Source organism: Poecilia mexicana, unplaced genomic scaffold, assembly GCF_051168715.1.
Source record: "Poecilia mexicana isolate PSO_F unplaced genomic scaffold, ASM5116871v1 scaffold_10, whole genome shotgun sequence".
Classification (NCBI taxonomy): Eukaryota; Metazoa; Chordata; class Actinopteri; order Cyprinodontiformes; family Poeciliidae; genus Poecilia; species Poecilia mexicana.
Window position 1 is genome coordinate 11448394 of NW_028263379.1, and position 12493 is coordinate 11460886.

General features: G+C 40.3%; 1 protein-coding gene across 10 annotated transcripts in view; it reads left to right on the forward strand.

The window, feature by feature from the left end:
* map7d3 (MAP7 domain containing 3) overlaps positions 1–12493 on the forward strand; it is a 32579-nt gene that overhangs the window by 16776 nt on the left and 3310 nt on the right. For 2 of the 10 annotated variants that reach the window (XM_014984645.2, XM_014984647.2), the window contains 11 exons: positions 146–247; positions 658–756; positions 2615–2740; positions 5118–5257; positions 7677–7807; positions 7882–8102; positions 10743–10869; positions 10971–11256; positions 11611–11664; positions 11759–11828; positions 11923–12067. In XM_014984645.2, the coding sequence (XP_014840131.1) occupies positions 146–247; positions 658–756; positions 2615–2740; positions 5118–5257; positions 7677–7807; positions 7882–8102; positions 10743–10869; positions 10971–11256; positions 11611–11664; positions 11759–11828; positions 11923–12067 (1501 nt within the window). The remainder of the gene's footprint in view (positions 1–145; positions 248–657; positions 757–2614; positions 2741–5117; positions 5258–7676; positions 7808–7881; positions 8103–10742; positions 10870–10970; positions 11257–11610; positions 11665–11758; positions 11829–11922; positions 12068–12493) is intronic. The other 8 variants (XM_014984646.2, XM_014984650.2, XM_014984651.2 and 5 more) reach the window with 8 other exon arrangements.

Genomic DNA, 12493 nt, shown 5'->3' on the forward strand with positions numbered 1-12493 from the left:
TTTTTTCTCCTCTATGCATTTTTCATTATTTGTACTTCGCCTTAAGCATAAAGTAGTAAAATAAAGAGTCTAAGAGGCTTTTCTAATAATTACTATACTTTTTTCATCTAATTTTATCTGTGGGTGTTTGATTATTGTCTCTCAGGTGTTAGGCCGAGGAGTTCGTCTTGTAACCGGTTGCCAAGCAATGGCACGGCTGCTCAGGCCTGTAAGGGAGATGGCAAACAGCTTCAGGTGGAACAGACAGGTGCACACGATCCCCTCTTCTATCCTACCTATGCTTTTAGAACCAAAACCGGGTCACGTCGCATCGCTCATCAGAGCGGTGACACGTTTTCAGCCCTGAAGCTGCTTTAAACTCTAAACTGAGTGAGCTTTCTAAGTCTTGCTTGTGTGAAAGCCTTGCAGCTGTTGGGCTTATTTCTCCTAAAGTGTGTTTCCGAAGGAAAAAGTTCGCTCAAACAGTGGTAAAGCTTGTCTGTGTGTTTACCCATTATCTCTTAAACTAGGGCGTCAGCTGCTGCCAGCGCTGACCCTGGTGACTTGCATAAGGCCAAACGAAGCACACATGACCCGCAGACTCTTTCCTGGGCTTTTTTGCTTGTTGACTCCCTCCGCGGTGTGTGGTTGGTTATAACTCCGCTCTCATGTCTGTAGGCCGCTCTGTGAAGAAGAGAAGTTCCTCCCTCACACGAGTAAGTGTGAGCAGAGCACAGACCCCTGCCAAGCCCGAAAAGGGGACAACGGACAATCAAGGTGGCTAGCATGGAAAAGCAGCATGCTTTGCTCGGGTCGCCTCCTTTTTAACAACAAGCATTCAGCTTCCTTTTCCTAAACTAAGCACTTCTGAGAGAAATGTTTATATCAGTTGAGTGCTGTGGAGGTCATGGTTGGTTTTGGCTTGTCTTCTCCTTTTAACCACATCTTTTGCACTGAATGGTCAATTTCTCTTAAAGCAGATGCTATTCTTCACTGTACTGTTGTTTGTAATAAAACACTTGGGGCTGGACGATATGGCTGAAAAATGTATCATGATATAAGCGTTTCATATCAATTGTTGTTGATAATTGTTGATTAGTTTTTTAGTTTTAAATATCTGAAATACTGACAAACTGGTGGTGTGACCTTTCCTGTTTGATCCACAGTTTTCAGTCCATGCTGTTTCTTTTATTCATTTATTTTAAGCAGTTATGAGGGTTAAGGTCAGAAGGTTGTTGCTAGGTAACCAAAGAATGATTGAGTGAGTTGCTAGGTAACCACAGAGTGAGAGAGTTAGCTCACAAACCTGTCTTAGTCGGCTTTGAGCAGATAAAGCCTTTCCTCTGCCTCCATCTCCCAGAATGCTGTGCGGTTCTGAATCAAAGTTCAGTGAATATTCTACATATTGATTATTGAATATTCTATCATGTCTATTGTGATTATACATTTTCGATTTATTGTCCAGCCCTAAGAATACTTAACATTTCTGCTTCCCTAACCCTACTCGGTGTTTGTCACTCGTTTAATTATTTTGCCTTTTTTGTTACTAAGCATCCGTACAGGAACTGTTCTGTTACGTGTCGTCTGCTCTAACGCGGTTTTTTGTCCTGTTGTATCAAAGTGATGGTTGTCTTCTCCCTTCAAGATGGCGTCATTGCTGGATTTAACTCGCCGTTGCCTCAGTGCGGTGTCTCTCAGTGCCATCCTTCCACAGAAGCACGAGAGCGCAGAAGTAACAACAGCAGCTTGTTGCAGGCTCCGTGTTGCAGTTAACCACAAGTGCTTTTTTGTTTGTGCTTCAGCCACATTGTCCTGTTTGTGCCAGTGAAACTCGAATGATGTTATTGTCTTGTACAAATGTGTTTTCTGTGTGGTTAACTTAGCTAGTGATGAAGCAGAGTGTTACATCTGCAACCATAAATCCTCTTAAACACAGACTTATTTTCTTTAGCATGACCTTAACAGTGTCTAGGAACAAACTAAAAACTGAGATTGATCCTGAATTACCGACCATCATTTATTGATCTGTCATCAGCAGATGTCCTGTCAGAAAGGGTTTCCTGTTACAAAGCTAGCTTTTAAAAAGCTTTCCTACCACTTGAGCTTTTGTTACCTTACAACAGGCAAACCTCAATTTTATGTTTCATTTAGCCCCCTACTTTGCATCATTTTCTTCATTTGGGTGTTTTATTTTTGCCACATCTTCATTATCTGCAGTGGAGATGTGCAGCAGAAGTTGCATGGTCACTTTCATTCACTCTATCACTTTCTTTGGTCTGTTTCTCTTCTCACACAACCGTATTCTTCCTCGTTCTTTAGGATCAATTAACGGTTATTTTTTTCATCAGCATTCCTCCTTTTTCTTCAAGGAACCGTTGATTCGACCTCGCTGTCTAATTGACCTTCTGTTTTTACTCATGTTCAGTTTCAGATCATTTTTCTCTGTGCTCATTCATGGTTTGGACAGTGACCCAGACAGACAGTCCATGTATGAGTACAGAGACTTAACCTTTGGTTCAGTATGATTCTCTCCTGTTAAATCACCTGGTGACTTTTCTTTTTGCCTTCATCCTCCCCAACTCTCATCCACCCATTCCTTCCTCTGCTGTTTTTCGGTGATTTTTCGGCCGTGTAGCCCGCAAGCCACCGGCCAGTACAGTGGATGAAGGGGTCCTTAGTCGCCTGCTCACTCCCACCCAGGCCTCACTAGCTAGGAGCAAGAGCGCCGCCGTCCTGTCCGCTGAAGGATCAGATGCTACAGGTAACCTCCGCTTCGGAGACCCTGACTCAGAAGAAGGATGGCTAGATCAGTACCCCTCTCCTGCCTATTAGAGAAGCTTAAAGTCTCTTAGTAGTACTTCTGTAGGATCCTACTGAACTCTTAAATGCTTTTAATTCCCTTTGGCTTCAACATTGGTGGTGGAACTAGAGAAAAAAAACATCGATAAAGCCTCTTTTAGCAATTTGCAGTGTTTGCACACCAATTATTTTCAGTACATTGCACTCATGTGAGCGAAAGTAGTACGTAAATATTGACATGAACAGTGTTCCAGCTCACATGTCTGTTTGGTTCTGTCACAATTGGCTGTTTGTTGAGCAGCAGCCTTGGCCACAAACATTTCTTTCCATCTGACGAGCCTCATGCTCCAAGAGATTTACCCTAAGCTGATTACCTATTGGTTCTTGTTACGTCTGAAAAGGTCTGCCGTGTTTTTATGCACGTGTTCCAGTAGTGAGGCGACATTTCGGGTGAATTCATTGATATTTGGACAAATTATGCTGTTCTAAAGCTATATCCAGGGCATTGTGTCACTGGCTGATGGGAATACAATACGGATATCTCTTTGTATGCTTTATAAGTTATGAAACAAGCAGTCACTTTAGGGCTGCCTGGACCTTCTAGTGTGTTGTGTTTATTGACTGGCCATTACCAGCCCATTAACAGCTATAGATCCTGTGGAGCCCAGTAGAGCCGTCGTCCTCGGCAGGAGGGAGAGCTCGTGACAGGGTGTGTTGCACAGTCACCACTGCCGCTCCGTGCGCCGTCACAGTGAATTACTGAGCACGTTCGGAGCGATATTGTGACAGGAAGAGTTCTCCAGGTCTCGGGATTATGACGGCTAATCCCCCCAATCTGACACAGCAAGCTGGTGAAGAAAGCTATTTTCTCCTCCCAGCTGTAAACATGATTACTATAGTTCCTGACAGCCACTTCCATTCACAAGTAGCCATGAACTAATTACTGGTTTAGAGGTTTTTAAAAGTTTGTTTCAGTACCGCAACAGTTTTCCATAATAACCTTCCTACAGTTTAAAGGGCCCCCACTCTGTAAAATTCACATTTCGTATGTTTTTATACTTTCACTTGGGTCTCAGCTGCTTCTAAAAGCAGCACAAGGTTTTAAAAAAACAAACTAACTCCCAGCCATGTTTTTTTGGCAGAAAGTTGATCCATTTTGGTGTCTGGAAAATGAGCCGTTTCAAAAATCTTCCAAATGTAACATCACAAATCAGCAGACACTGCTCGTTACCTAGCAACCCAAGCTGAGCTCCAGCACGGTTGGTCAGCTGGTTATACAGCTGTATGCACAAGTACAGTTATGAGCAACATGTCTGTAAAACGGCTAACAACAGGATTGCTACCCCAGCAAAAGCCTGAATATTTAAATACTTAATATATGTGGACATTTGTTCTGCATTTTATTAATGTATTTCTTAAAATCAAATTACGATAAATAGATATAGATGACAAAACTTTAAAGGTAGGTGTTATTTGAGCAGCACTAGGAATAACTGGAAACATGTGGAGTGAGCTGCACCAGTCAGTAGTCAGACATCTCAGTTGGCCAATTTTTCCCCGAATGGCTTAAATCAGATTGTTCAAACATTGAAAACCCCTTTTTTCCCTAAAGTCATTAAATGCATCAAAGCTAAGACCTTCCACAGTCTTCTATATATGAACAGATCAACAACAGCATGTACTAAATTTGCTCATATGTATGTGTAAGTATTTAATTTCAGTGTGATTTAGTTAAACAGTGGCATTAACTTTTAACGTTATCAACATGTGAAAATCATGTGCGGGCTCACGCCTTTTCCCAAGTTTGTGGTTTAACTTGGGAAAATGGTCAAAATCCCAATTTTAGATATATTTTTAATTCAGTCATTCTTGCCTTTAACGGTGAAAGATTGTGATTACAAGACAAAGTTAAAACTTAGACGTGTTTTTTAAAGACGGTGTGTGTGTTCAGTGTTAGGTTTCGTGTGCTTTGTGTTATGGCGTGCTTCCTGTTTAGATATTTACGTTGTGTGCCGAAGCTTTGGTGGATGCAGTGTGTGTTTGGGACTTTACTCAGATTGTTCCTCCTCGCTCATCCTATCTCCCAAAATGTAGCAATCAACCTAGAGCCTGCTTAAGTGCTACATCTAACAAATTGCTCTTTGTGTGCTTTTGTTCCCTCACAAACCACTCTTCCCACATTTCTCTCCAACCATCATCTGCCTCTCCCCAAATCTCCCTCTCTTCTCCATCAACTCTCCACTCTTTTTGCTGCTTTGCTGCCCAACTCGGTCGCTTCTCACTCCTGCCTCCCATTGGTTGTGCTCCCCTGGCCCTGCGATGACTGTGTCCTTTACCAGAGTGTCACCTGTGTCCTCGTTCAGCCTCCCCCAGCCCCATGAACCCGGCGCGCGGCCCCTTGCGCAGCCGCAGCATCGACCGACAGAAGAGCGGCATGACTACATCAAAATCAGCCAGCGAAGCCCTCGACACATCCCTGGTGAGAGATCTCTTCATTCTGCAGTAAAAAATGCAGCTTATTACATCTTATTTATTGAATTAAGCTGCACCTGTGTCAGTAGGTTAGCCAGGATTACTTGGTTGTCGGGTCTGATCTGAACTGTATTCAAATTACTGAGTGACTCATTGAGGAAGAAGTCTGAATAACCATCAGCATGCATCTAGAGGCTGAATGCTATTGGAAATGTTAGCAAAATGTTAATATCAGCTAGGCCTGGCACAATGAATTAATTAATTGCATGTTATGTTAGAAGCAGCTCAATCATTTTTATTTGCATGATTTCCCATTTTTTCTCTTTCTACTAAAACTGAATGGCAAAAGTGTTCAGTTTGGTGCTTTTGTCTCAGCGTGCCTTTTCTATTAAGGACAGTTTTGTTTGCAGAGACTTTATAATTTAGTTTTTTGTTTATTTATTTTGGATATTTAAAATGTCTTCCAGTTCCTGTATTAAATGTTCATTGTTGATCTTTACGAATGTGTTACCATTTTTGAAGAATTACTTCAAAATGATTGTAAACAATGTTATAGTTTATCACAATAACTTCTGGGATGATTTATTGTGACATTTTCTGGTGGAGTTAACATTTTAAACGATTCTTTCTGGTTCACAAACTTGATAGTTTTCTAGTTGTAACCTTAGTAACCAAGGTGAACATTTGATGCTTTTAGTTTGTCTCCCAAGCATTTTAAAATAACGATACAAAATTCATGCTCCAACAATAAAAGGGCTTTAAACTGGTGGGAAAATGGCCTGACATGGTCTGATTTATATGCACATATTTACATTTGCCTGTCAAAGTATTATGCTAACCGTAGGAAAATGCTGCCCCTGCTGTGCTTTGAACATGCCTGGTCACCTGTTTGCTGCATTTGTTTATCCTCCAGAGGAATAGTTTCCTACTCCTGCACACAAAGTCCACCTCTATGTTCTAGCTTGGTGGCCTCGGTGCCCGGCTCTGCAGAGTAATCTGCCCGTTCTCGTCCTCCTCTGTGGTGGTGAAGGACTTCATTGTTGTTGTATGAAACAAAGGGATCCACAGTGGCCCAATTATGCTCGGGTCAAGCCATGCAAAGCAGACCGACCCCACCCTGGTCACGGAGACTAATTTAGGAAGCACTTGACTTTTTTTTTACTTCATCGTTTTCTGTCCTTCTGCTCCACTTATATTAGTAAGATATGATCTAAATTAAAGTATGACAGCACTGAAACTCTTCTCTGTGTGATTAGAAAGGAAAATTAGGCCTTTGAAAAATTGCGGCCTACAATTTGGCCTGACTCAATAAACAATAGATCAGTTACATGATAAATTAAAACAAACTCAGTAATTTCCATCTGCTTGATTTCTTTTGTTTTTTTTTCTTTTCTGTCTCTCTTTCTACCAAAAACTGGATGAGAAAAGTTTCATTTTATTTGTTGTTTCTGATGTTTTGGATATTTAAAACGTCTTGCACTTCCAGTGTTAAATGTTTACAATTTGAAGTTTATTGATCTTTGCATTATTATGCCATTACCATGATATTACTCAAAACAACAATATTATCGGTTATCGCAATAACTTCTGGAATAATTTATTGTCCAGCAAAATTTGCTACCATGACAGGTCTATTAATCGCCATGAGTTGATTATTGAGTCGATTAATCATTAGCTGGAGAACAGACTCAAAAGTGACTCTCTGTTTATTATACTCACTTTGCATTTAAGATTAAAAAAAATTAAAAAACGACTGCAAAAATCATTTTTTATTTCAAGTGACTGTCTTTTTATTTTATATCGAAGTCAAGTCGAGCAGACAGAGCTGAGCTTTGGTATCACTATGTTACTGCACTGCAAAAAGGGAATTGAATGACTTTATTTTTGCGTTGTATCTCTAATAATGCATAAAAAAGGCTTTAATGTACCTTTTTTTTATCCCATGAATTATCAGAACAATTGACTTTAAACTGGACTTGTTGCATGTGCACCTAAATACCGAAAACACTAATCCGGTGGTGAGGGCTTTAGGAGAAAATGTGCTTTGTTTCAAATCTAAGGGCTCAAAAGGAACTGATTTCCTGGGTGAGAAACCACACAGGCTTCTAGGATGTCGTTTCATTAACTTTTAATGTGCAAGTGCTTTATTTAGAGCTGTAAACATGATGACAGCAAGGTCACCCATGTGACTCCAGAGGAGACAAAGACACTGTACACTTCAAGCCATTGGCTCCAAATGATTAACCGCATCCAGAACCTGCTTTAGGTCTTCACATGAAACCAAACTCCTGCAGATATTCAGATCAACACAGACTATTTGAAATGTCAAATAAGACGAGGCATTTGTTGTTCAATTGTTTTAAAATGAAGGTTTCTTCAGATATTTTCTTTTAAATCAGTCAAATTTGTCCTTTTTTTCCCTACAGAAAGACAAACAGTTAGCATCACCCAGGGGCCAACGTCCCGCCTCACCGTCCACCTCCATGGGACGCCACCGCTCACCGTCTCCAGCGCCTAGCCCAACTCCAAAGAGAACCCCGTCCCCGTCAGCATCCAAGTAAGACTTTACCCACGCCCACTCACTTCTTTTGATTTGACTTTAAATTAAAATGTAACCTTTTTCTCATACAGGCAAAGTCCCAAGACGCGCCCGCCGTCGCCGTCTGCGATGAAGCAGCGCCCCCCGTCTCCTCAGCCAGCATCAGCCAAACCCCCACCCATCCAGAAACCATCTCTCACTCCAACTGGGCCGCCAACGCTGCGCAAGAGGGACTCCAAGTCCAAGGACCTGGGTCCTGTTCAGCCTGTGGCTCCCCAGGCCGCTGAGGCCAGCAAGACCAAAGACAAAGACGGTGAGCTGCGAAACATTCAGTTTGCTTACAGATTAGGACTGCAACTACAGATTATTTTAGTATTCCATTATTCTGTCAGAAAAGAAAACATTCTAAGATTTTTTTATTTAATACAATATGACAAAAACATTAAAAGAAGCAAATAAACAATTAGATTCAATTTTAAAAACATTTTATTGCCTAAAATGCAGTAACGTAGCATTCCTTTAGTCTGTTCTTTATTATTTGTAAGGATCCATCTGCAGCTAAAAACATTCAGTTCCGGTCAAAATGAACAGAACCTCCTGGTTTTTCCACCAAATATTGATTCCTGAACTCTTCCCGAGTTGAAATAAGTTGTTTCTACGTAAATATGAACCTGTTTTCTTTGCATTATTTAAGGTCTGAAAGCGCTGCATCTTTTTTATTTTGACCGTTTCTCATTTTCTGCAAATAAATACTACAGTTTTGCTTGGAGTCTCAGAGACATGTTGTCAGTAGTTCATAGAATAAAAGACTCTTTACCTATAAAGAGTAAAATCAGAAAAACTGATCATTTTTTCAGAGCTGTACTTCCAACATCAACATGTGAAAAGTTTCTGTTTCACTTAACATCAGCAGTGTGGGGCTGACGTGGTGATTATTTATTGATTAACTGATTAATAATTGGATAGCAAAAGGTGTTTAACAGGAGATTTAATTTAGCAAAACTTTAACCAGGTGAAACTAAAGCTTTGAGGAGATCTGGTTGGAACATATTTACAGATAAAGAAGGGGAGTTTTTATCTTGCATAGAACAACAGTAAGGGTAAATGCCACTTGCTGTTTCAGCCCGTGGCATATTTTGGTCAGTTATCTATTAATAAACTAGTTGATCATTTCAATAATCAGTTCATCACCAATAGTCATTTCAGAAGTCCGCAATAAATGTAATCCCAGGGGTCCAGTTCATACTTGATATATTATCCAATATATTCAGTTCAAATTATTTTAGTACAATCCCACCATAAAGTCCAACTAAGATTCAATTATAACTCAAATTGTAACACTTTTAAAGGCCGTTAATAAAAAGTTCTCAGAGTAAGCCCAGCAGATCCGATTACTGTTAATTATAAGAATATTGATTGCAAAACAGTGTAAATTATAATATAATGCAACATAACTTCATTAGTCAGCTGACTGGTTCTGTATTTGCACAAACTGATTAATAGTAAAGCAACTAGGATGTTTGCTCTGGTGCATCCAGAAATGTTGACAGTGTTGTCTTCCCATATAAAGAGGGTAAATTTCACAGCAGCAGCTCTTTGTTATGTTATGTTATGTTTACTTTCAGACTTTTGTTCTCTAGTTTGATGCTGTGGCAGGTTTGTTCTAATCGTTTTCTTCCAATTCCTCTGCTATTGTCCATGTACTTGTTCAGTTTACACCAAATTAATGGTCTGTAAACAGTAGCAGAACAAAATGCACGGTTCTTCTCTGCATTTTTGAAATTGAGCAAAGTTTTAGCAGGGTGTGAAATCTTTCTGAATTTCCAAACAATCCTAAAAGTCTTTTGTTTGTTGCACATCGACGTGGCAGCAGCTTTTTCCAGCATAAAATCCCTTTGGAGCAGGAGACTCGTTATGTTCCAGCTGGAGTTACTTCCTGTTTCTGTTCTGCTTGATGTTGCTTCTGCCACCCTCTGGACAGAATGGGGTACTGCAGGATGAATTAGCAGATTGACATTATTCGGTGCTAGTACCTGAACACAAAGCTCTTTATGGGTAAAAATTACATTTTTGTATGCAGCAGTTTATAAAAGGAAAAATCACTTTATACATGTGTGAATAATGCCACTTTAAATCAACCGTCAGCCATGTACACTCTATATTATAATTGCTAAGAAATTCTCTTCCTTGCAACAGTATTCATACCTTCTGACAGGTCAACATTAAAACTGCAAATTGCAGTTATTGAACTGAGATTTTAGCTCAGATCAGCAGAAAGTTTTGAATATTTAAGTGGAAGGGAAAATTACAAACACTTTTTCTACAAAGTAAAACTCAGAGCAGTGCATTTGTTTTCCTCTCTAGAAATCCTCCATCCAATCTCAGTCAGATTGGATGGAGTGCATCTGTGAACATAAGTTTTAAAGTCCCGTGCAAAAATTCGAACTGGATTTAATCTGGTCTTTGACTAGGCCATTCTAAGATGAATGTGTGTTAATCTAAACCAAAGCAGGTAATGTGCTGCACCTTGTAGCATTTATTTTATTTATTTGTCCTGATTTAGTTCCATCTCCTGATGAAAACAATCCCCACAGCATAATGCTGCCAACATTGAACTTTAACGTTCAGTTAAAAAGGTCAACTTCAGTCTAATCCAACTTCTGATCAGAAACAGGCTTTTAGTTCAGTGTCACAGATGATAATCAGGAGAGATTTTTTTATCGGCTGACTGAGTTTCCTCCATGAAGTACAAGTAGTCAGGGTTGTGAATTATAATCTGTCTAAATTACCTTCGGATTTGTCTATCATTTAAAAAAACTGGAAAAACAAAAGGTCCAATTCTGTACCAGGCCATCTTTAGCCATCAGTGAGGCTCTTCTCTGATATCTGTCTTTTGGAAAAAAGTTGTCATAATGACAAGTGATTATAAACTTACTGACATTTTTCTTGTCAGACTCGAAGCCGACCGGCACAAACTCGGCTGCCGAGGCGGCGAAGATCCTGGCGGAGAACCGGAGGCTGATGAGGGAGCAGAAGGAGCGAGAGGAGCAGCTGAGGATACAGAAGGAGGAAGAGGAGAGGTGAGATTACTGCTGCAGTGAAGCTATACATCACTACTTGGTGTAATCTGTTTCGATGTATTAATATGTTCTCAACTAAAAACTTCTGTTTGCTTCTCTAGGCAGAGAAAAGAGGAAGAGGAGCGTTTAGCCGAAGAGGCTCGACTGAAACGCCTGGAGGAGGAGAAGAGGTTGGCCGAAGAGAGGAAAGTAAAAGAAGAAGAAGAAGCCCGCCTAGCAGAGGAAGAAAGAAAGAGACTGGAAGAAGAAGAAGCAGTGAGGCAGGCGCAGCTCCAGAAGGAACGAGAGGAGGCCGAGGCCAAAGCCCTGGAGGAGGCCGAGCGAGTCCGGCAGGAGCGAGACCGCATCATGCAGCAGAACCAGCAGGAGCGAATGGAGAGGAAGAAGGTAGGAGAGGAGGAGAAATGAGGGTTTTCGCCCTGGTTCTGTGTTTCCTCGTCCTTCGTCCCTTTCTGTTTTCCTTTTTTTCCTCATCTCTCCATTTCCTTGCGTTTCTACTTCTTTAGGTCTTCCTCTCTTTGCTTCATTTATTTTTCTTTCTTGTATTTTTTATTCCTTTCTGTCTTGTTCTCCATCCATCCTCTCATTTAATCAGCTTCAATACTTTAGTGTTTTATATTTTAAAATATAAAGAGTTTAAGAACTGAGAAATCTGGAAAAGTCTGAAATTTCCCACCTTGTCTATTGAAAACATTGGTGGGTAAAAATTGTTTTTTAGTCATTTTTGTCTTTTATTTTCAGAGAATTGATGAAATAATGAGGAGAACTAGAAAAGGGGACCAAACCGACTCAAAGGTGAACTTTCCATCAGTTCACACTGTGACTTTCTTAACATGTTTGATCAGCTGCTGATCAGAGTTCAATGATGTCTCGATTATTTCTGATTCAGAGAGACGACGATAAATATTCCCAGGAGAATGGAGATGAAGGCCTGGATGAGATGAAAGGCGAAACCAAAGGCAAGTCTGGCTCCATTTTCACAGCCAAACATATTTTTATATGTAACTATGGGTGAAAGTGAGTCGTGTATCAAACCATTCCTTCCTCAAACAGACGACATTTCTGTGGACGACGACCAGGACTTTCTGTCCGCTGGCGATGTTGGGGTTAAACAAGATGGCGGCTTGAACGGAAATCCAGAGACTGAAGACAAGGAGAACACCAACGGGCCGACCGCTGACGACACGCAGGCAGGAAGGTGGGAATTAAAATGATTTCTCCTCGTTTTAGTTTCTGCAGATTGATGCATAAAACAGAAAACATTCATGTTGATCCTCTGACATCTAATTCAGCTGTGGTTTGTAAAAATATTCTAAAATAATAGATATTTTATACAGTTATGGCTGTCAACTTCTTTTAAATCTATATTCTCCATTTCGCGATTAATCGATTGACAATTATTTTAATAATCGATTCATCGCAGTTCGTCTGATTCTCAGCCTTCATTCCTGCTGATGAAAAATTTATTAAAATCATGGAATTTAAGTTTTGTCCAGATCAATAGATTTAAGTCCATCAGTCTGTGAATCTGCTTTTCAACAAGTTTCTGTATCTGAACATTAATTATTTAAACAATGCATTATCAGCCTGGCGGGCCACCAGGCTTTACTTGCCCTCCCACCAG